The sequence below is a fragment of the Aptenodytes forsteri genome, unplaced genomic scaffold (assembly GCF_000699145.1).
Source record: "Aptenodytes forsteri isolate BGI_AS27 unplaced genomic scaffold, ASM69914v1 Scaffold132, whole genome shotgun sequence".
NCBI classification, from domain to species: Eukaryota; Metazoa; Chordata; class Aves; order Sphenisciformes; family Spheniscidae; genus Aptenodytes; species Aptenodytes forsteri.
Window position 1 is genome coordinate 540,866 of NW_008795520.1, and position 25,567 is coordinate 566,432.

General features: G+C 37.7%; 1 protein-coding gene across 1 annotated transcript in view; it reads left to right on the top strand.

Annotated features, from left to right (window-relative positions):
• SMOC2 (SPARC related modular calcium binding 2) overlaps positions 1 to 25,567 on the top strand; it is a 193,741-nt gene that overhangs the window by 96,805 nt on the left and 71,369 nt on the right. Inside the window, exons 3-7 of the mRNA XM_009281804.1 lie at positions 7,777 to 7,883; positions 9,003 to 9,102; positions 16,649 to 16,696; positions 21,110 to 21,160; positions 21,962 to 22,036. Of these exons, the coding sequence (XP_009280079.1) occupies positions 7,777 to 7,883; positions 9,003 to 9,102; positions 16,649 to 16,696; positions 21,110 to 21,160; positions 21,962 to 22,036 (381 nt within the window). The remainder of the gene's footprint in view (positions 1 to 7,776; positions 7,884 to 9,002; positions 9,103 to 16,648; positions 16,697 to 21,109; positions 21,161 to 21,961; positions 22,037 to 25,567) is intronic.

The following is a 25,567-nucleotide window of genomic DNA, read 5'->3' on the forward strand; positions in this document are numbered from 1 at the left end:
GTATCGGTTTTTTTTTTTTTTAAATAAATTTTCAGGGAAAAAACTGATTATAAGGCAGATTTTTATCTTAAAATACTTTTTGCTAGGAGCTGTCTCCTCCTTTTTCAGACATATTTTCTCACTGTAGACACTGCGTTTAATCTGTAGGATGACTGCAAGTTTCCAGACTGTAATGCTGGCAATCTTGATACATACACTGTTCAGCCCCAGCCTCATTTTGTTTTTGAGTCTTCATTTATGTTATGTGTCAAGCTGTTATGTATTAAGCCACTGTAGTAAAAGTGTTAATTTAAGAAACAAAATATTCAACATCTTGGTGAATAAAATATATCTACATACAGAAGTTATAATTTATGTAGTCTCTGAAAGCAAGAGGAGTTGGCTTCCGATTATACTTTCTGATAGGTATTTAATGGGAGTGGATAAAGTTTTAAGTACATTTGGAATATTTTTCTGTGGAATATACTTTGCTCTTTTAAAAGTGTCTACTGGTACATGGAATGCAGGACAAGTAACACTGAAATATTATCCACAATTTGCTGGAGGTGGAATTGATTTCTTTTTAAAATACTCGATTTTTCTTGATAATATTTCTCCAAGCAGAATTTGCCGCAGCCAGACTGCACAGAAACAAGGCATATAAAAGCATTCTTAGGCACAAAAAAAGGTATCTTTTTAGAATCAAATATGCACTACTGCAATTGTATGAAAGTAATTTTTTTTCGTTTTGTGGAGTTTTCATTTCTGTTCATGTATTTTCAATTTAAGTTTCAGGTTTAATATAAAATGAACATCTTAAAGTAAGTGAAATAGAAACTACTAGTGCTAAAGCAATAATACTGCACTGAAGACTAGGAACCACAAATAGTTGCAAGCTTTCTCAGATTTTCAGTGTAAGAATTATAAATTGGCCCATATTAGACTTCTCCAAACTATTCATCAAATCTCTGTTCTGCTCGGAAAGCCTAGTCTGGCCTTTGGTATGTAAAAAATCAGAAAGCTGTAGCTTTAGTTTTTCTTGCAAATGTTTGATTCAGTTCTGGTCAGACTGTATCTCTCCAAATGTGACTGTTAGCAAATTGAGAGAAATATTATTGTGCCAAGAAAGAATCCAGCACAGCATTCCTTATTTTATCTTAAAGCTTAGCTATCTAAATTGCTGGGTGGTTGCAAAATGTGAAAAAACAAAAAAAAAAGAAAACAACAAAGAAACCCCACACTGCCTGCCTCTGTTAGATGCCAATAGGGCAGAGTTTAGGCTAAGATTGCTCTGCTCTTTTGTTTGAATCCAGAATGCAGCAATAAAAACAAATAGTGAGAGAGTTGGCCAGCCCTTGTCACGAAGCAGCAAGTCTTATTTTATGGCTGTGTCAGGCTAAATGTCTGTGCTGACATCCTTTCCAACCCAAGAGGCTAATAATCTCTGCATCTTTGAAATTGAAACTTTGAGCACATATAGCTTGCTATGTGTCTCCTATCACTAAAGGCTACAGCTATTTATATGCTTTGTTTGTAGACATGATCAGTTCTTTGGAATATACGTTGACCTAGGTCAAACATCATAGAAAATTTTCATGTTATGAGTAGTTTATGCCATATAAACCAAATAGTCTTGTGCTCTGAATAAAATATTTTTCTGCTAAATTAACTACAAATTAGGACCATTTGACTTTTATCATATCACTACCAGCTAGCAAAAGGGTATAGCAGTGGGCAAGAAACATAGAAGAAGAAAAAATTCTGGTTCATTGTTAGGACAATTCAGTATAGTGCTCAGGTGGATAGCTAACTTTAAACAGCTTGTTCAACTGTATATTTCTAAATTTAAGGGCAAGTAAGTGTATATAGGTATTCTGGCATAATGGAGGAGCAATAAGGGAAACCTACAGAGAAGCAATGAGATATATTTGGGTTATGTATGTCTATACTAGGTCTGCTTGTTCACATCTATGTGACTTTAGAAAAGCTTTCTCTTTCATGTAAGAACAGCTAAGTATCTGTGGAAAGCCCTCAAGGGAACTTTTTCTTCAAATGATTAAGTTTAACCACTTTATAAGTAGTTTTAACAAAGTGGTAAATGTTTCTGATCTGTGGCGCAGGATATTCCATCTATAATAAAATAACTAAATAAACTGTGAAGTGTAGTTTATGCATAAATACGTAACAAACCCGTGTCACCTACAGTAATCTCTTTGAAAGCAAAGTCTGCTCAGTGTATTGGGACTGAGAAAGGTACTTTTATTCTTACTGAAATATATAGCAAACCAAGAAATACCGGATGAACTTAATCAGAATCTTTGCAGGAGATTTATCTATTCTTTTGGCAAGCTGTGTACTTTTCCGTGAGAGAATCTGGGTTAGATCTCCCTGTGGAGCCCCAAAGTTGCTGTAAATTCAATTGTATTAAATGTCACTTTAGAGATGGTGTTTACACCCTTGATGAGTTTGTGTCATTGTTTTAAAGATAAACTTCTACTTTGCAGTAATAAACTTCTCTCTGTGTGATATATTATTCAAGGATTAGCCAGCAGAGTTGAAGTTGATGGATGTTTTCTTTTTTTTCTGAAGCTCAGTGTTGTCGGTGCTGTACTGTTGGAAATAAGGCATAAAATGAGATTAGTTCCAAGTCAGTCCTGTGCTGTTTGTGAGGCTAATTCTGTTTCCAGAATTTCCTTTGGTACTGCAATTTCCTATTGACTTCAGTGCTATCGCAGGGAGTCCTGTGCTCCCAGCTGTCACGCGTGACAGAACCTGGTTCTGGATCCTGCAGCGGTATACCGGCGCCACTTCACTTCATAGGTGAAAGTCTTCCCTGTTGCGTATAGAAGCTTAGCACAGAATTAAGATGGCTTTATATTTCACCTGTGCCTTCCAGACACTGGTCACCTCTGGAAGCCACAATTGTCACCAGAGCAATTCAGGAAGACCTGCCCAAACAGCCACAACTCTGTAATCTCCTCAGTTCTGTGTATTTCTGTCCAGTCCCATGCACCCATTTTTGACTTCAGTTAGACACCCAAGATGTATTTGTCTTCTTAAACCTCTAGCTGCTTTTGCAGTCCTGGTGCTAAGTCACAGTGGTACAATCAACACACTGGCCAACGTACTGTGCTAAAATGCATTGAGCTCTTTACAAACCCAGTTTGACAACTAATGCAGTCCAAGTGAGCTAACTGAAGGTAAACTCATGCATCTTCATGCTCAGTTTCTATGCCAGAAGAATTTTTTTCCCAGCAAGCTTCTGGGATGTAAAAGCCCATTTACCTGGAGTTGAGCGGATAAAGTCTCACTGAGTCAGTCAGTCGCATAATTCAAAATTACAGCTGGGCATACATATCTGCAAAATTATTTTTTCCAGTTATCTGAGTATAGGCAAATAAGGCCTCATTTCAGCCAGCTATTTACAGGTCTTAGAACCAAACGGTCTTTCCACCAGGTCATATACCACGTTCCGGCTTCAGCCTGCTGGCTCCCTTATTAATACTTAGCTAGGGAAAGAAATAAAGTATAGTAGGAATTCTAGTCAGAAACCAGTAACAGTTTCAAGCCCCTTATTTTTCCACTAGATGGTTCCAAAAGTTTAAACAAAAACAGATTTAAAAAAAAAAAAATTTAAAAAAAAAAAAATTTAAAAAAAAAAAAATTTAAAAAAAAAAAAATTTAAAAAAAAAAAAATTTAAAAAAAAAAAAATTTAAAAAAAAAAAAATTTAAAAAAAAAAAAATTTAAAAAAAAAAAAATTTAAAAAAAAAAAAATTTAAAAAAAAAAAAATTTAAAAAAAAAAAAATTTAAAAAAAAAAAAATTTAAAAAAAAAAAAATTTAAAAAAAAAAAAATTTAAAAAAAAAAAAAGATTTTTTTTTTTAGAGCTAGAAATCCAATGAAACAAGGTTAACTTGTTCCAGTGATGCACAGCGTTACACAATGCTTTTCATCCTTCCAACACCTTGCAGACTTGGAGTCCCCTCTGCTCTCAGGTTGTTTGTCACCAGCGTAATGCTGTTCACCCCAAAAGAGTTTGGCCTGCTTTGGTCAGGGTCCATCATGATCAAAATCAAAGCTGTGGGCTGATTAATCAGCACAGAGGTACCCGATAAGTCTCACCACCTCTCATTCTCAGTCTTCATTTCAAAATAATCAGGGTTCCTCCTGATCTGAATTATTTCTGTTCTAGATAAAGAGGAAAGTTGAATCTGTATGTGAGAGACTTCACTGGTATCCCCTTAGATGTCAATGTTCCTGTAAACCTCCTTCTGGCAAGCCACTTAAGCCTAGACTCATCCTACTAATTTGAGATTCATGTGAGTCATCTTCATTAGTTACACTTGTGCAAGGTGCACAGAGGGGCACGTAGACAAGAATTGTCTGAGTGCACTCACAGGACTTTGCACACTGAGTCCCAGATCTGGCTTCACTGAGTGAGCACAAAAAATGGCCATGTGGAAGGTTCATTTTCCTATGGATTTGGATCTCACCCATCGCTGACTTTTGCCCGCTAGGAGCTGCAGAGTCTTCCTACATCTATCTCTTGTCTGATACTTTGATGTGAGCTCATGTTTCAGCCTTTCTCCCAATCATGGCAAGAATTAATTTTCTCATCCTTTTTCAGCTGTTATTTTACGTAAGTGTCTAGCACTTAAATATCTTGAATTCTTCTTTTCCTTTGGAAAATTTGTTTGAAATCATACAGTAGATTTAGAAGGTATTGCAATCAGGACACAGAGGTAGATGCTCAGATGGTGTAATCTTACAAATTTGTTATAAAAGATACTATAACTTCTTTTGGCTCCAGTGATGTTTTATTTGGAAGGAATTTAGCTCCTCTGAATTAATAATCTATTTTTCATTACTATTCTGAGGAAGAGTGTTTTTATATGTCTTCTTTTTATCTTGAGCACCCTATTACATTTCTTCTATCATGTTTGGACCACATCTCTGTGTCATAGTTATTCCCCTGAGGTAATACCTTGGTGAAATAAAAAACCAGAACTAGGAATAATGTTTTGACCATACACAGTTTCAGGTGCTCAACTTGATAAGAGATCTTCCTCATGGGTTTATTTTGGGTATACTGAACCACAGTAATGCCCAACAGCTTTAAAATATTTCCATGGTTATATAATACAAAATAAGGCTTCAAATATGAATTTTATATTCCACTAAATTTGGTCATCATTGCTTTTAAAGCATATTAGATCATCCACAAATAGGAGGCCTTTAGAGCATCAGGCTGTTTAGGAACAAGTGGTGGACAGTTTTGGAGAACTTCTCTTTCTCCTTGGCATGTTTTTATGATAATTCAAATATTGGAGATAATTTACAACCCTGCTGGTACTATACCAGAGACCGTATGTGATGGAATTTATATCACTTTTCCTTTTAGACATTTAAACCACATGTCATTCTAGAAAAACGAGGACAGAGGTCCAACAAAGGAGTGATTTATTTTCAGTTAAAATACTGGCTACATTAAAACCACATGTTATTAAGTACTGTATAACCAAACCATGCTCAGAAGAAGGCTTACGACACTAAAGCTTGCTTAAAATGTTTCTTTTTTTTTCCAAAAAACTTTGGCAGTGCATACATTAACAGACTTTACCTGAGCTGCACGGTACATTGGCTATCATTTTCCCTTGATGAAACAAGTTATTAAAGTACCAGAGTACAATTTAATTCAGTTTCTTATTATTTTTCTCACATTTCTGGATGGTTGAACTTTTCTGTCCATTTTAGGTAACATTGCATCTCTGTGAATATCCCTCCTGAAACAGCATAATACAATTGAGGTTGTTAAGACTGAAACATAGTTTTACAAAGTGAAACAATTTGTATTTTGGGCATTTTACCAACATGAACTCTCATAATGCTCCTGTGAGAAGAGTAAACTAATGCACAGAAGTAGTGCACACAAATCCAAGACCACAGAAGGGAAATCAATAGGAAGATTAGAATTAAGGGGCCCCAATTTTGTTTTCAGGATGCAGATGCTGAGGACCAGTTTCTGTCCTCATTACGCTACACTTCCACACCAGATTGCCTAGGACTTGAAGGGAATTTTTTATGCTAATGCTGCCAGGTGAGTTGTCCAAAGCTCGGTGGAGATGACCAGTGAAGGATTCATCCTGTACAAAAGACTTCTGCAGTTGAACCAAGCTTCCATGCTGGTTCTGGCCATGTATGTCTGGATGATACTGGCACAGAGAGGGTGCTTGGGGGACTGGGAACTTAGCTGGCTCACCTGTATGCTCCTGGGGATTGTTAGATGCCAAAACCCTGTCAAGATATGCTGGTATCAAATGGGGAAGTGAAAGTGTTGTTGCCTCACTGTTCAGATTCTGTTCAATGTGCAACCTGCATGGAGGCGAAAGCCCGTCCCTGTGCTTTCCAAGAACTGCACAAACATTAATGAATCACCACAACACCCCTGTCTCACAGGTAATTGCTGGACAGTTTTAGCCCTAGAAAGGAACTAGCTAGTTACTGTCAAACAGTCTTTAAACAAAGCAGGGATCAGAAGCAGCGAATTTCTCTGCTTGTATGCTTGAGATCATTCTAATTCAGATGTTACAGTCACATCTTGAAATCATTAATACTACCTAAAGCTTGCCTGGTATTCTCATTTGTCCTGAAATTGCTTAGCTCAAGCAGATCCTGAAGTATTGATTCTGCATCAGCAACACACTAAAATTTGTAGCAGCTTTAAGCAAAATAAAGTATATGGTATATGTCTTTTCTCACCATTTGGCTGCCTAATTGAAATGTAGTATATGTATTAGACAATATAACTATAGAAACTCTACTGAATTAAAACTGTATAGTTTGCTGCCTTGTCTTGGATGGAGACCAGTACCAAGTAACGCAAGAGATGGTGCAAGAAACCACACAGTGGACAAAAAAGGACCATGTGGTAGGCTTTGACTTGTGCCACATCTAAACCATAAACTGTTACAGTATATATACAATATATATACAGATATATATAATATGAATTAAGCATGTCCAAAATTATTATTGAATCACATCCCTAACAAGCCTCTCTGCTGTACAGTATATTTCATTTTATTTTTTTTACCAGCCTGGTGGGCACATCTATAGTCACAACTGAGATCGCTGCCTAACTGAAGTAAATGGCGTGTAAACTCACAGTAGGAAATACAAGGCAGCTATACTACTGCTGCCTGCTTTGCCTTTCCTGAAGCACTAGAAAGCTAGTGCTGCCACCAGCACTGAAAGAATATTGTGGGGCACAAAGCGGCAGCTATTGCCATGTTAAATTGATAGAGGAAGCTGTTCCTTGCGGTTGGAGCAGCAAGGTTGTCTCTCCAGGCATCTCTCCATCTCATCTCCCAGTTCTGTCCTTCCCCTCTGTGCTTCCCTTTGTGGCCTCTTGTCTTTGAGGTGGCAAAATTTCAGTTTTGTTTACTCTGCTTGGCAGCATGAGCACATTTGGGAGAACCAAAGGACTCACAGGTTAGGCAGTCAAAGGTTGGAGGAAGAACATGATTATACTAGTGATTCACTTATGATACTCAGCAAAAAATGTTACTATCATGCAGGTGAATGAGGTGAATTAGGACAATATTGCCCAGAAGTTGTCATCTTCCATTGTTTTTGTTTCCTAAAAAAATGCAAGTGATTGCACATTTTCCCTGATTAAATTCTGGTTCTCTTTATGTGGGTCTCAGCGCCTTCTTCCTTTTTCTTAATTTAGGTTATCACCTATCTTTTCTTTATATTGCATCATCCAACTGACTTGTCTTCTCCCTTTCTCTAGATGTTTCCAGATGTGTGGCTGAGAGGAAGTACACCCAGGAACAAGCTCGCAAGGAATTTCAACAAGTGTTTATCCCAGAATGCAATGACGATGGCACGTATAGTCAGGTTGAAAATTTTTCATTCAGTATTTTGCATGACCTGAAAGTCAGAATATATGTGTTTGCAGGGGATGAAGAGACAAATGTAATGAAGGGAAATGTAATTTCAAAATGAAATGTAATTTGTGCTAACTCTGATGTTAAAAAATGGATGGAAAATTCATGTTTTGTGCCGAGTCCTTGTTCTTTTTTTCAGAGTTGGCCAGCAAAAGAGCCAAACATTACCATTGCTCATGTGATACACTCCCTGTTCTTCTAGGTTGAGGCAGCTGAGTCATTCTTGTAGCCCCCTGAATACTCATCAGATGGTAAAATGCTTGGAATTTCTGATCTGTTCTGATCCCAACCAGAAATCTTGTGATCGGAGTCCATATCTTAGTGCTAAAGAATGAATCATACAGGATTCTTCCCTATTCTCAGCTGAATTTCTGCACAAGTGTATGGTCTGAGACTAATTTACTTAGGTTAGATCATGGAATTCAGAAGGGACCTACGGTTAGAAGCTTATCTTGTGATATATATCCCAACCAAGATCACCTTCTGCCGCCTCTATACTGCATTTCAGTTGCAGAGTTGTGCAGAAGACAATCGTTCTCGTTTTGAGCACGGTGAGGGAAGTGATATTTGCCCTCAGGAAATACAATGCAATTGATTTCTAAGAGGAATTCCAAGAGTTTCCTTTCTGACAGCTTGGGATATGAATAATGCTGGCAGAAGCACTCTGTCCGGCTCCTTCAGTGGGTGGAACAATATGTTCTCTATGTGGAAAAAAACTTGAGATTGCTTGTTTCAGGAACAGTTTATGTGTCCCTTGAGGAACTTCATTGTGAGGTTTTCATAACACCTGCACCTCACTGTTCTGAAATAGGGAGTAAACAACTACATATTTCAACAGTTTTCTCCCCCATTGGATTCTGAAGCACCTACCACACTTAGCTGAAAATAAACTCTTCTTTATGCTAAAGAATCATATGTAGGACTGAGATTAGGTCCATCACGGTTTATTGTTCTAGCTTTTGCCAATGTAGTTTGCTGGACTAGTCTTTTGTACTCACGTGTCATGAAAGCTGTGGGATAACAGACATATGTCTGACAAACTGCATGTGGTTCATGTTATTTCTGACAGGTTCAGTGCCATAGTTACACTGGATACTGCTGGTGTGTCACTCCCAACGGTCGTCCTATCAGTGGTACTGCTGTGGCCCACAAAACTCCCCGGTGCCCAGGTAAGACTTGTTTGGCTGGCCAGGTTATGACATTGTCTCATGAACAGTAGAGTTTATCTGTGGTGTCTGATTAGATTTAAGGAAAAAAATTCTTCACTGGAAGAGTGGTTCAGCCCAGAAACAGGTACTGGTGGGAGCTGTGGACTCCCCATCCTTGGGGATTTGCAAAACTCAACTGGATGAGGCTCTGAGAAAGTTGGTCTAGCTTTTAAGCTAGCCCTGCGTGAGTTCTGAGGTCACTGCCACCCTAAACCTTCCTGTGATTCTATGAACCATCTACTTTATTTGTAGTATAATCTAGCTATTGAAGGAGTTTTCTGTGTGGGTTATTTGTGTGATATTTGCGTGTCAATATATGAAACCATACAACTGACTTGCTGAGGTAGTCCTTTCTTTATGTTGAAACTCTCTTGCACATAAACTCATTGCAAAAAATTTCAGAGGGCTTTGCCTTTTCAATAGTTTAAGAGTATAGACACACACCCCAAAAAAAAAAAAAATTGAGTGTGAATGTCCTGATTTGTAACATAGCCCAATGAAATAACTCCCACAGCAAATGCCATGAATGACCAAATCCAGAGGAGAAATAAAAATGAAACAAAGCATTAAGAACATAATGGAATCATTGTCTGTGTAAATTAATTGGCAAATCAAACTCATTGCCATGTGTACTGCCCTTTGTCTTTCATTAGGACAATTAACAGTTTCCTTGTTTTTTAGGAATTTGCTTCTGACCCTATTTCATTGACATTGATAATAAATATAAATCCCCAGTGTATGAACAGTTACCAGAATTGCTTTTCACCTTCCCTGAGGCTGACAGAATTGCACAGAAATACTTGAGCTCTACGTATTGCATTTTTGTTTGTGCTGCACCACCATTCTCTGCCAGAGAGCGGAAGAAATAGCTTTAGAAAGCTAACCCTGTAACGTAAATGAAGCTGAAAAAAAGTGGATTAGAGCCTTTGAGGGAATTCATCTGGTCTGATCTACTTCAATCGTTCAAGCACAATATTGGTGTTTTTAATAAATAGATGGAGGAAGGAAGAGAACACTGAGAAAGTTTCAACAAAGATTATAAAAAGTTAATTCCACTTTTAAGGTCTGTCTTGTTTAAATGATTTAGAGAATCTTCCATGCATCTTGCCTGTAGGTGAACTTTAGCCAGAAAGTACTCTTCAGACTAATCCTTTTGATCCAGTCTGAAAAGTCACTGTGGAATGACAGTCAATGGTGAAGAATAATATTTTTAATAATAATGTTCAGAAGCCTTAAAATAGAGAAAAATGTGCATTCATTTTAATGTAATTATTGTTTATAACTGTATCACATCTTCAGAAGACACATGGTTAGGATAGCATTTATGTGCTTCAATGTATTCTTGAATAGAGGTGCTTTTGCATGTCCAGAGCCAGGGCTTCCCTGAAAGCATGCCTTCATTGCTTTCTCTGCAATATCAATTTGTAGCTTCCTCTCTTTCACTGACATCGGTGAAAAAGGGGTTATGCTGATGCTGAAAGTTCAACAAGTAATTGTTTGGCAGGTGTGTCACAACATATAGCATCATGTTTGGCTCAAAATGTTGCTGACTTAGTTACTGTACTTCCACTTTTTCTATGTGTATTCAGTATTATCAAGGAGAAGCTGCAGTGTAGTTCCACGTTAATCAATAGATTAATATGAGAATTATTCTATCTCTACAGGAACCAAACCCTAGTTCCTCTCAAAGGTATATTCATGTGCCTAGCAGATAAACTGCCAGATTGCTTCAGCTCATTTTTGGAGGGGTGGGAAGGGAAGTTAGTTTTACAGAAATGTTAAAGAGAAGGTGAGAGTAGCACTCGATTTTAATTTAGTAGCTCAGAGATAAATAGACTGCTCCAGGGCCCAGGTGAGTATGCAGAGTCTGATTTTGCTCCATGGAAGATCGTGGGTAATTTTCCAACTGTTATGAGACCCTTTGGGATTATCTCTGCACATTTCCTCCCCTGCTTGTATCAGTGCTCTCATGTGTTACTGCTCACCACTTCTCCTTTGTCCCTCAGGAAAGAAGTCCAGCGACAGCAGAGTTTGGAAATAGATTTGAAGTGTTAGGGGATTTTGCAGTAGTAGTGGCTAAGGGCTCAGTTTTAAGAGCTCTGGAGAAACCTTCTCATTCAACAGAGAAGGCAGCTACAGATTTTCTCAGAAAGTTATGTGTTATAATAAGGCAAAACTTTGCTCTTATATTGCAGAATGAAAGCCTGAAGCACAATTACACCCCTCTCCCATTTCCCAGTATATGTTCAAAATTGCCGTCTGTTTAGGATAACAGAGCTTTTTTTCCCCCAGGACTGTTGATGTTTTCCAGATCAACATTGATTCTTTTTTATACTCTTTCTTTAGTACTCCTATGCACAGGAATTACGATCAAAATATTAGTGGGTATATTGAAGTTCAGTAGATGGACCCCTGTCTTACCTAGTATTTCAGGGATGCCATTTCTTCCAACACTATTGTCCTTAGTCAGTCGAATACATTGTGTGCTTGCTAACCTCGTTGCAGGCATTGCCTTGCTATTTTTTGATATTGCAGGCAGATCTCCTGTAGCAGCGGCATCCTGTCATCAGCATGTTTATGTATTTCACTTGCTTCTGTGTATTGTGCAGGCATGATGCTATAGCTATTTCAAAGACATTTATGCAAATTTCTCAGTTCGCATGTGCCAGACTTTTTTATCCCAGGATCACTCCTGCCACCTTTTCCCTTTAGAGCAGAACGTGCACAGACAATCAAGATGGAAGGTAGAGTCAATTGTGAACATGCTTTTTTAATGATTTTCTCATAGGAAATGTGATACCGTGGAATGTGTGAAAATTTCTCTTTCTAATGAAAATATTCAGTGTTTCTTTTCAATTCTAGGTTAGTTCTTCAGTAACTTCAGATAAGGTTTGAATACATGTCTAATCAACTGTGCTGTTCCTAAATTATGGGATAATTTCTTGCCTTTCATTTTCTCCCAGTAGAACCACCTTTGACTCTGGTGAATATCCAGAAATAGGAAAGAAGAGCATGGCAGCCTGGAAGAACTTGGATTTTAATAGAGGAAATATGGAACAGAATTTAGGATGGGCAGTTAGGAGTTTGGTTTCTCGATTCCATTCCCTATCTGTGCTTCACATTTACTTTACATTGTCACAATATTAGATAGGTCAAGCAACCAACTTCTAAGTTTATCTAACTGTTAATATTGGTAAGCTGCATACCATGATGCTTCCTAAAGTTATCTCAGGTCCTGCGACAGAAAAGTGTCACGTGTATATTTTTTATGTGTCTACAATAGCTGTATGAGCAATTTTGTGCTCATTGTGTTGTTCTGGTTGCTCTTATTGAAGCCGTCTTATTTGCTAGAGACACAAGGTGTGGAAGGATGAAGGTTATAAGCAGCATTAAAAAATGCAGGACTCTCCAACTGATTTATGTAAAACCTTCACTTCAATTACTACATCTTTACCTGAAAGAGGCTCTTCTTCCATCCTTTCCAGTTATTCCCACACCAACACTTGGTACTGCTAAAACACACATGATAAATCTCAGAATGCCATTCCACTCCATGGAAATAATCTCCACTGTTGCAGGAGCAGTGGTGAGAAGGAGAGTAAATCAAACATATTCCCATGACAGCATTAAAAAGAAAGCTTCTTAAAAATGATGAATGTCCCCCAAAACTTTCACTAAAGAACACCAGACATAAGAAAGACATTTTTACAACTCCCCATCTCTGTTATCAGCACTGCAGGGAACTGCAGAAATTCCACAGGCCTGGAGTCCTGGGAAATGGGGCAGAAATTGAGAAGCAGGTGTTAAATTATCATTGGAAAATACAGTGTTCACCTATTGTAGGGTTTTTATGCCATATTAACTCTTCTGGGCTTCTGCCAGTGAGATTGCAGAGGTATGGACACATGTTTTATTATTCTGTGAAGTAGTTTTGCTACCTTACAATTAAGATGCCATGATCATCTCTTAAGATCAAAACACAAGAACTTTTAAAAATTCAGAACTCTTCCTGTCTGTATAGTATTATCATCAGATAATATGATGAAAATGAATATATTTGGGAAGGCAATGAACTATTTTAGTTTACACTATATTGCTTTTGTTAGCTGGGAAAAATATCCATCCTTGAATTATCTAGTAGTTCTGTCCCAATACATAGTACTTTCCCTATAAATACAGTCAGACACACACATATGTGAAATACAGAACAGCATGGGAAGTTTACTGTCCTGTTTCTTGATACCTGCATTCAGTGATTATATATCAAATATTCTTTAGCAGGAGATCAGGAATCATTATCTAAACTGGATAATAGAACTATAGAAAATGGGTATGCTAAAATCACAAACCACAAAACTTGCATCAAATTCCCTTGAAGATATATTGTGCCTCAGAAGTTGTTAGACTGAAACTGGGCAGAATTGTGGGTTTTACAATAAACTAAGGCATAAATATTTCTGCAATTTAATTTTTTTTTAATTCATCAGAATCATAAATGTATAGATGGCTAAGGAAATGTACAAGCTAGAATGGTACTAAATTATTATTGTTAAAATAATGCTGCTGAATCTAATATCCCTCCTTGCCCTCTCCCCTTCCATAAATATATTTATGTGGTGTTTTAGTTGTTTACAGTGCACTGAAAACTTGGAAACTGATTGTATTGCCTAACTTTTAGATAAGTTATAAGTTGCTATTTCTGTTTCTTGCCTAGCTGAAAATGTGAGCCTTTTTCGTGAGTATTGAAGATACAATTTCCTAGAAACTTGCATATGCAACTACCTATCACCATTTAAGCTAGAAGTACTTCTACCTCAGATATATTCAGGAAATGGTAGAAAAAAATGATACAAGCTCAATAACCCCTCCTCACCTCCAACTTGGAGACAAAAAGAAAAGTTTCTGCTGCATAAATTAAAAATTTCAGGTGAAACTATGTGAAGGGTGCAGATTTGCCTTTGTAGGAAATTCTGTGAATATTTTGTTAGCTTCCTAAGACTATTAAAAAATTAATGTTAGCCCAGTGAACCTAATTTTCCTAGCATTCATCTAATTTCATAGTGAAATTAGATTCACTATGATAAAGTTAGCCTTTGTAAATGCCACTGTCTTCCTCCATCCATCAATTTTCCATCAAAATTTAGGGTAAAAAAAAGCAAAGCATCGAAAAAAGAATTCAGTTCTCCCTGACTGTACATGAATATCATATAGTCAATATTTCTCACCATTTCATGTACAGATGGAGTAATGTGAAGGCATCTTGGTGTTAATGAAATCTGGAAAGATTTTTCTGCTTTTTGTTTAAGATGTGGAATATTATATAAATTTCACTAATGTGTTAAATTACTTAGGTATAAACTGAATTTTAAGTTCAATTTATAATAGTGGTTCTGAATGTACACAGAGAGACAACACTGGTGTCAAACTGCGGCTTTACTTAACACTCTTTTTAGTGCAAAGGGGCTATCAGTGGTAGTTCATCATAAACATTCCCCATGCTGAGACCTCATTTCCACTCACAAATTGGTGTAAAATGCTTTAGTGTGGATGAGAATCAGACCCAAAATCTCTGTATTTGCAAGAGAATTATAATTATACTCCTGTGCATCAAAATTAAATTGAGAAACTACAGAGTTAATTGTAACTGGATGAAATTTGAGGAAAGATTGGATCACTGATATTTAGTGCAATTAGAAAGACCTGTAATTTTGTATGCATTACTTCCTAAAACTGGAACATCTTATTTGAGTTCAAGCTGAGCCTCTTATCAAATTCAAGCCAAGCACCAAAAAGCTCAGATCTTCTGGCTTCAGCTAGCAGAAATGCAAGAATCTGCCGCCTCTTCAGAGTGAACAACACGGATTAGTATTGCAGTCTATTTAGAGCAAGCTATCCCAAACACCCTTGGAAATAATTACTACAATGATAATGGCTTTATTTTTCCTGTCTGAATTAATACTGAAGCATCACTAAGTATATTGACTTTCTGGTGATTCAAACATAATATAATAAAAATACATTACCACCAAAAAAGGAAACAAGTCTGAACTAGAATATTTTTTATATGGATGTATAAAAGCTGTATTAAAAGCTGAATCCTTCAGAAGGTAATACCAGCTTGGCTGCATTGTCATGTATTCTTTTATGGAGGCTTTAAATTCAGCATGCCAGATTTGTGATGTTAGCTGTCTTCCCTCTGGCAGACTCCTGTGGCTAAACTTCATGCTGAAGTAACCACCAGTTCAGCGTGGTAAACAAGGCCTGTGATAAGAGGGTTCTCTTATTTAAATTGTCCTTTTAGAACAGATTTATTGTGCTGCAAGGTTTGGGGTTTTTTTGTTTGTTTGTTTGTTTTAAAGCCAGTTAATTTAGTTATTCTAGAGGGAAATAAATTAAGAAGATTAAGGCAACCAAATTATTTCACACATTTCTGAGCATCTGCCAGATATGGGTTTTTTTTTCATAAAACAGGAGTATGTGAGAAGAGACGATGTGGTAAGAATTGATAGACATGCTTTTTAATTTTTGATCATTCCGTGTGGCTCTTCAGAGAGAAAAATACCACTTGTAAAGGTGTTTTTTAACACAGCAGAGATAGATATGTCAATAAGAAGTAGCTAGGAGTTAGAATCATACAAATGGTTGTAATAATGAGGCATAAGCAAGAAATAAGGAAGTATTTGTATTTTAAACCCTGAGGACAGCTACCTCCTGTAAAATCTAGTAAGAAAACCAGTAGATTCTCCATTTCTTGATGACTTGAAATCAAGACTGGATGCTGGGTTGGGTTGGAGTCCAGGCTGGTAGCATAAGCTGTTAAAAACCATCTCCTCCAAACTTCTTAACTCCATTCCCACCACTGCTGTCTCCTTTCCTAAGGGCCACAGCTCTGAGGACATCTCCTGCAACCAGCTCAGGCTCAAACTCAGAATAAGGCACTGTCCCTGCCTCCCCCAACACGCACACTTTTCCACACCAGCATAGGGTTTTTGGAGGGCCTTGTTATGAGGTATTTAAAGCAGAAAGAGGCAGTTTTTAATCTGAGCCAGGATGGGGCTAGAGGCTGAAGAAGCCCCACAGAGCAGCTGAGGTGCGTGGGCAAGACTCTGTGTGCAGGAAGGGTGCTGCCCTGCGCAAGGAACAGCGAGGAATTAATGCTGGGGCGATGCATCTTACTGCAGGACCTGTCCTCGCTGGTCAGTGGGGAAGGGAGATGTTGACCCTGCAGCACGTGAACATGTTCTTGCACTTGTGTCCATGCACTATTTAATGTTATCTCTTTCTCAGGTCCTGCAGTGGCCAAGAAGTAGCGCCTGACAATAAATTGATGGTACACGAGTGCAGAAGTCAGGCAAAGCTAAAATCTTTGGTTTGCAAGGGAAGAATTTGCTGATATTTATTGCTTTAATAAACAAAAAAGAATCATTAAAGCTGAACTGTGTTTCTTAGAAAACATATTAAAAGTGAAAATAATATTTTTCTGATTAATTCCTTTTTCCAATTGCAGGTTCAGTGAGTGAGAAGCTGCCACAACGAGAAGGTGCGGGAAAAACAGGTAAATATCTCAGTTAGCCTTTAAATGGAAGCTAAAATAGCTGTGGGATACACCACTGTGATTTTCCATAGGTTTAAATTATCAATATGTATTCATCATGTATTATATATGCATATATAATACGTATACATGCATACATGCTATTCATTTTATGTCTGCATTGTAGATATTTAGTAAACTTACGAGTATAAATGTAAATGTAAGTATGCATGTATTTGTCTATATATGCATAGACATTATATTTTTCCAGTCTCAGCCCTACAGACTTTGGTATTCTGTGCTGTTTAGAAAATAACTTTTCTTCTCATAGCTATACTCTGAAAGATTTTCCCATACTGTTTGCTTGCCCTGGAGGACAGATTATTCTGTCTGTTTGATAAAGACAGCATTCTGCAGTCCCAAAAGCTCGGGAGCTGGAGTCCTCACTTTATTTCCATAGCAGTCAGTGCTTGAGTCATCTTGGACCCAGTACTTCACTCTATATTGTGATTAATTCATCTGATGGCTTACATTCATGGCCAGATGATTGTTGTTGTTAGAGATAGATCATGGTGTATATTGTTGGCAGGACAAAATCTGATGCAACTCCAACATAGCTGATAGATTTAAATGAGGGAGATATCTATGCTTTAAACAAAATTAAAGCTTACACTCTCCAAACACTTAAAAGAATTTTAAACTCAGCTGAAAATAACATACTAAATGTTGCTGTCAGTTACAGTGGCATAACTTAATTTTAAAGAAGTTACTCATATTCGTGCTAATGTTAATGACTGTTTGGTCCACTGTAAATATAATTGAATTTTTTTTTTTACAGGAACTTTTGCAGCGTTGTAGTATACCCAACATTTAAATAAACTATTGCGCTGTTAGGTTAAGAAAATCAGAACTTCCTTAAAGGCTAATAATTACAAAGTACTGGAAAATTGTTCCTTCATGTATTTCCAGACAAATTGTGGGTTCCACTAACCTTGAGTTACCCATTTGCTTTAGGTCAGGACTTTCACTTTCAGCTTTGAACTCAATGAACTATCCCATATATAAAACTTGTCTGGAATCCTTTCTTTTTGTTTGTGACTGTAGCGGCTGAGCTGCTGAACCCTGAATGAACACTCATAGAACAAGGAGCTTAAATGAACACAATTTATCAAGTCTCCCTTCGCATCACATATGTTCATGTCTAAAGTGACATCGTTGCATTTTACTCACACCCTGTTTTTATTCTCCAGCACAAGCCTGCAGCGCGAAGGGCCCGCTGACCTGGTTCCCAGGTGGTCCCTGGCTCTTCTCAGATGCTACTAACTTCCTCTCACCATCCTTCTTCAAGCCAGTCACTGCTGTATTATTTAAATAAAGTAATGTTGTCAGAGACATCACAACCTGTTTAGAGACCATCACAGAGTAGTGAACAGGATCAGCTGTCTGAGTTAAAAAGCTGTGCTTCGGCTTCACAGTCAGTGTAGTAAAAATATTTTGTAGCTCAGCTTGAAAGGGCACAGCAGTAGTTTTCAAAATAACCATAAAATGCCCTGCTCATCTTTCCTCTGCATGTTCCTATGGAATAACCAGGGGTGCCTGGATGGGGGTACCTGCCCGTATTGTAACCCAGCAAGCTTAGGCAGGTTCACCACATTCTCACTGCTGCAGAGGACATGCTCCAGACCTTCAAGTGTGGGCTTGAGGACTCTACTCAAGAGACAGCACAGACTTAGCCTGAGACAGTCTCTTCCAAGATGTTCCACACAGACTCGCAGGAGAAGATGACCTGGTGGGCCGTATCTGTTGCAGTTGTGCAGCTCGTTTTCTCTGGGTATTCCAATACTGAAAGAAAATTACCAGCTGCAGACTTTGGAGGTCAGGAGCTCTGTTTGCAAATTTGCACATTAAATCAAACAGGAATAAAGCTTAAAAGATAATTCCTAACATATCTTCCCTGGTCCCCCAGTTCCCTCCTCTATTCAAGGAAAATACTCAGACTATCTGAAAAGCACAGGTGTCAGAGATGGGATCGCATCCCTTTTTTTCTGATTCTTAGCTGACTGCAGGACTATGTTCTTGGTGACTGGACTCTGATAGAAAACAGAATGGTTTCTCTTTAAATGTATGCACATATGCACTGGTATGCATGCGCCAGCCAGGAAGACCATGAATTTAACCTATAAGATATCTAATTAACATGAAGATGAACTGCTCTACAGTTGTGACTCTATTGAATATTGTTTTGAACAATGAGATGCCACATGCCTCTTCATTCTTAACACAAAAGGTTTTTATGAAAAGATGATGTACCTGACAGAGTGCAAACACAAAATTAATGCGGGTGTCTTCCTGCAGATTAAGGGTAGTTCAGGAGCTGTTGTAGCTCCTCCAGTTCTGGAGTGAGGTTAATACCTTTTAGATTATACAGATATCCTGTAGCAAATGTTTGGTTCATTGATGACCAAAAGCAAACCTCTTTCTTTCTTTTGGGTCAGGGGGACCTGAGGCCAGTTTTCTGACTCAACCATTAAACATCTGTTTAGTTTTTTTTTTTTTTAAAAAAAGGTAAACTTTTAAACGCTGCTTGAACAAAGTTCAAGAGGCTAATTTTGATTGGGCTGATAATCGCTAAAGTTGCAGCATTATATCTGAATTTCAGGTAATAACATAAGATCAAATGTGTCACAAACTGAAATTGTGTACCAAAAGATGTTTAGAAAAATGTCATTTAAAACCAAAACCGAGTTTCTGCCTCGGCTCCTGGTAATATTTACCTATTGTAAGCTACCCTCTGAAATTCTGGGTTTTCTGAATCACATACTGATTGATGATCTAAATGTATGTCTTCATTCTCAGTACGCTACGATACTTGATGGCTTCTCTGAAATTAATCAATGGTCTTATTCCACCACCCAGAGGACACCACAAAAATGCCAGCAAAACTAATGAGAAGTGACAGTCTGTTATGGCATTGGAGCAAAGTATCCTGTCATTGCGTGGACATGAAGAATGAGCATTCTTAAAAGAAGTCTCCTTACGCTTTGGTTAAAACATTTTGCAGTGAAAATAAGTTTCTCTTGCTGCTGCTTTGGTTTTGTGAAAAGCATGGAGGTTGGTGTTCCATGGCTGCAAATTTGGTTTTCCTGCTATCAGTATTTGCTTGGTATCTGTATTTGCTGTGAACTAGGCTGTGGCCTCCAGACGGGACCGTCAGAGTGCCTCCAAATCCTCTGCATGATTTGCATAAAGACAATACAGATTTAAAAAAAACCCTGTGATGGTGACACCAAAGAGAACAGGAGGAGGCTGTTCTGAATTGCAGTAGCAAGAAGAACTGGACACAGGTAGTGTGTTAGCCTTTAAAGCTGCTGCTCGCTGTTACCCCGGTAGAGCTACATGCAAGAGGAAGCTTCTTAGTTACCTTCGGTTCTAGCTTCTATGAAAATGCCAGGAAAACAATCTGGAAACTATGTTGGTCTGAGATCCAGTTGTGAAACTGCAATAAATGCTAATAAAATCCTTGCATGGAAGATGCCGTTTACTGCAGGACATCATGGTCTTGGAGTTAGCTCATGCTACAGGAAACAGCAATGACTGACTGGAAAATATGTACTAGCAAGGCCTACTAAGTCATATTTACCCAATATCTGAAATAATTTTAAATAATGAAAATGTAATGAGGTAAAGATAGGCCTTTGGGTACCGCTCTTTCTCACATAATGCTAACTTAAGTAAATTTTCATATTGAATTTTTCTTTTCCAGCACTACTTTCAGTGTTTTCCTGAACCTAAAATTACCCACATCCTCTTATCATTTCTGTAGATTTTCCTCCCTCTTTTATTTCAGTAATGGTTGGTAGTGGATGGATGGAGATGTCTGACCAGCGGATAAGAATTATGCAAACAATATTCTGGTTCTTTAATCTGTGAATCTTGCTTATAAAATCAGTTTGACTGTTAAATAGATCCTGCTGTGCCAAAAGAATCTTTCCTTTCATTTTAAGGTGTCAACATGTCTGCAGCCGCTCACTCGCCCCAGACTGCTTTTGCTTTCACAGGTCTTACCCTTTCTATACATTTATCTAATTACTTCTTTAGAAATGCTGATTTGATCAGTTATAATCTATAGGTATCGATGTGCAGCATTAAAAATGAAGAATTACTGTCCAGGGAGCGACCTGATCACTTCATGCCTCATCTAAGACTCTGCAATCATTTCATCAGCCATAACCTCAAAAGCCATCCATTTATAATCCATAGGCTGTAGATGTAATGTATCTGTGCTGTGTAGTACCTGTAAATAATGTTTAAATTCTTGTTTGTTTACCGGCCGGGGCTATGTGCAAATCATTAGTATCAATCACGTATGTACACTTATTTAGCTTACTCTCATAATTGTAGTCTCCTTGCAAATCTTTTCCATTCTGAATTCAGATGATGCCTCAGCTCCCGCGCTGGAGACTCAGCCTCAAGGTGATGAAGAAGGTGAGCATCAACAGGAATGTAATAGTGCAGTATTGAATTATGCAGTATGGACTGTATACCACAACGTCAAATGCTACCTTAGAGTTAGGGCAACTGCTGGAGCAGTTGCAAGAAATTGCAAGAAATTGAAAGCATCTGTACCTTTTTCCAGACAAAGACAGCAAACACAATAGAGTCTTTACTTACAAACAACGAATTTCGTGTGACAGTTTTGAGGTGACGCTGTAGCTGTGGAGTCCAACATCGGCAATTTTAATTGTCAACTCTCAGGGCAGAGACAGGTTTTAAACTTGAGCCAGAGTGCACATTAAAACTGTATGGCCAAATAAGGAAGTTAAAGCATAAATTCTGTCCTCAGCATATTGCCTACTAATGTTAAGGTTGATGTTTTGTCAGGCTTATTTGCCTCTGGGGAAATTCAGTGCTCTGTAAATGTAGGCTGAAGGCCTACATGCAACAATAGTCCTATATTGTGGCTGCCTTACCACTCACTGCACGTCTCACAGAATCTGATCTGAAGTTATTACATATTTTGGGTCCACACTAGGAGATTTTTATTCCAATTAAACATAATCTTAGTCTACAAGTATTATTTCAACCTTTTGTATGAATGGGATAAGGAAGGAACTATTCATGCCTTTGCATGATAATCAAGATTTTAACTGTCCTAATAGAAACCAGTGTGCCCTTTTCTTTTTTAGATCCATGTATCTTTAAAACTAGCCACTTATTATTCAGCTGCTAGTAACTTTTTAAAAAAATGTAACATTTACAAACATTGTTATGTTGGTTTTTTTCTAGATATAGCTTCTCGTTATCCTACATTGTGGACTGAGCAAGTAAAGAGTAGACAAAACAAAACCAATAAAAGCTCAGGTAAGAACTTGTGTTGTCCTTACTTTGCAAAGCTCCTGTGAAGACATGCATTAAGCCTTGTTAAAACTGAAGCCATTTAAGTGAAAGCCATTTTAATAACCGTTATGCTTCCACTCTCATCATACGATTGCGACTTAATGATTTGCATTGTGATGATTTTGTACGCTCATGCGTCATACGTTCCTTTTATATGGAAATACTTTTGGCCAGGCTTTACTAGGTGTAAATTGACATTACTCCACTAAAGTCTCTGGCTCACGTCTGTTTGCGTCTGTGAGTGTATCTGAGATTTATTTTTTGCATCCTCTTCAGTTCTCTGCCTCTTTGTTATCTACTTGTATTTTTTTTTTTTTTTGGGTAACGTGTAGCAAGAAGGTGCTTGGAAAATGACAGTGTGGGTTACATGTGTTTGGTGGTAAATCTTAGGAGGCAAACCTGAAAAGAAGCAAGCTCCCATCAGAAACCAGCTGTCAGTTAGCAGGAGATTGGAAAGACAGTGTCACCTGTATTTTGCTACATCACTCATCTGCTATTTACAGACTGATCACCAATTTAGTGTGAATTAATTATGGTACCTTTTTTAAAATTATTGAATTTTGGCTTTACTTTTTTTCACCACTCTTCAGAATTGAGCTTTGTAAACCTGGACTAGGAATGTCAGGTGAATGTCCTAAGACTGAAGCCTCTAAAATATTCAGATACCTTCAGTGCTTTGGTGGACTATAAGTTTTGATGCCTTCCTCACTGTTCCTTCCTTTCAGTGGAATAATCTTTAGAGAATCTTCCTGAGTTTCCTGGTTTCTTTTTCTCTGGAAAAATGTTTAATTTGAAAGGAAACATTAATGATACAGACTATGACTCAGTAAATCACCCAAAAGCACAGTTCAGATCCAGTGGAAATTGAGGTTGTGCTTTATATTGAGTACTGTGCTTAAGTATTTTACTGAATTGAGGCCCAAAAGGATTTGAAAAGACAAGCAATCACCATAAGAAAGACAGACATATCCTTACTAAGAGGTTTACAGATTCCTTTATATAAGCTCTTTTTAACATCAAAGCAATAATTATTGATACTTTTTCCTCTCCTTGATGCTCCAGTAGGCACTTAAGGAAAGGACCTTAAACAGAGTGTAGACAAGGGCTTGAAGCAAACACTTTCCATGCTGGAGATTTATTCTGTCATTTGTTTAGTCAATGTCAGCAAGAACAGAATTCCTGTAGGATTTCTGTCATGTAAAATGTCTGTATAGAAATATGTCAGTTTTAGGAGTGTTTATTTAATTTTTACAGTGCTAGAGACTAGATCTAAAGCAAGAATTCTTGAGTTTGCAGTGCAGCTGCTGGAAGCCAAAGTTTCAACACATACAGAAAAAAATTAGAAAAACACCAAAGAAAAGGTGGGTTTATTACTGGGAATTTGTAACCTCCTGTCCATCTAAAGATATATTTACAAAGGAAGAGAAACCAGAAGCGTAGTCTACCTGTCTTGTGAGTGCTAGCCCATGGTACATTAGCATCAAAAGCATGATTGTGTTGGATTTGCTAACAACAGGACTTGCTCACAACTGTACTGTGCACAGGGGATCTCTGGAGGGCTAGCACATGCCACAGTCTGTGATGCCATACCTGGATTAGCAGAAGTAAGTCAGCAGACACTATGTAGCCAGCTTTGCTTTAATTTGTAGGCATACGTGATGCGCCAGAAGGGACCACTGCGCTCTCTGCTCTAACTTCTCTTGTATATATAATATGACATAACCAATCAAGATGAATCTAGGTGCTAAAAACAGTGTCTTCACCAGTTGTGCTAGGCAGTGTCTCTCTTCCAGACTCCAAAAATATATCATGTGTCAGTGACTGTATATTTATAAGTTGTTTTGATGGCTGAGCCTCACTGATATTCAGTGAACAGGTCTTTTAAGCTCTTGAAAAAACTAGGTTAGATTTTCCCCTTATTACCTGTCAGAGTGGTGCCAAGGCTTTTGGGAACATCCACAGAGAATGACCTCTGGGCTGCTACGTGTATGGAATAGGAAGGACCTCGTGACTGAATCCACTGGATTGTAAACTAACCACCTTTGGACACCCAGGCTTCAATATAAGGGATAAATACAGATGTCTTCTTTACTCAGTTTGCTTAGCAAACTCTGATTCAGACTTGGTCATACAAACACCAGAAAGCTTATTGAAATGTATTTGTCTGAATAAAATGAGGAGAATTTATGTCTGCATATGAACTGTGTTTATAAAACAAAAGCTGAAACCCAATTTATTGATAATGGGCTAAATTTTCCTTTGTTGTTTCTATAGTAACCCAAGGGCTTTCAAAGAAATTCTTCAGGTGCAAATAACACTATGACCTAGCCCTGCCTATAGAAAATAACTAATGAAATATAATAATGCTAAAAATTTCAGGCAAACTCCAAATATCCTACTTAAAAGCTGACTATTTTAGTCTGTATTGCTTTTTTTTTGCTAGTTTTTACCTGAATATATATTCTAATATGTCATAGTCAACAAGTCATGGTCATAAAGAAACTTGTCTTGATCTGAGAAATTAATCTCCTTAGGAGAATGTTTTTGTGAGTTAAGGATCACAAATGAATACGTTAAATTTATTGTACTCATCCTGAAGTGGTTTGCTTTTGCTACTCTGCAAATGACCTGCCAGTTACAATTAGCCAGTAAAATCAGCATGAGCTTTTAGGTTTGGAAGATCGAAAATAATGGCTCAGGAAATTCTAGTTTATATTAGTTATCCACTGCTTTCATTTGATTAAATCAGCCTAAATTAATTTAGCACAGAGTAATGCCATTTGGGAGACTTACAGATGTAGGGCGTGAAATTACTGGATTACATATCCATGCTCTATAGTGACTTCTAGTACATATTCTTTTTGTTGGTTCAGAGAAATAGGCCTTTGCTGCTCACTAAAGGCATTTGTAGAGTGGTATTTAACCTATTAGCTTTTGATGACAAAATGTTACTGCTGGCAAAAACCCCATCAACATCGGGTCATGTAACAATAGCTCTGTTCAGAGTGGTGGATTTGGGTAGAAACATCTCCATTTTAGGTCATTTTGTATGTTGAAGATGATTTTCAAAAATTTTTAAAAGACTTTTTCTTTCCAGAATTAAAGGAAAAGCATGCATCTGGTTCCTAAAATAACATAGTGTTTGCTGAGACTATGTTTTATACATATGCCTTGGTGCCTTTGCAGGTATTTTACGAATTTTTTTTTTCTTCTGGATTTCTTTTTACCCCCGCACTCCTCATTTCTTCCTCCATTTCACAGAAAATATTGTGGGTTTGCCACATCAGATGACTGACAAAAGTAAGAATTATAGCAACAGCTATCAAAAATAAACAGAAATGCAGTGAAAACACTGGGCGTGGGACTATATGGGTTCTGATTAAGACATCAAAATGTAGCAGCCTACACGCTGCTGTCTGTATGTGTACTCAGTGTGTAAACTCCTGCCATAGCTTGTGGAGATGCAGTCAATGAGGTCAGTGGAGCCTAGAGAGC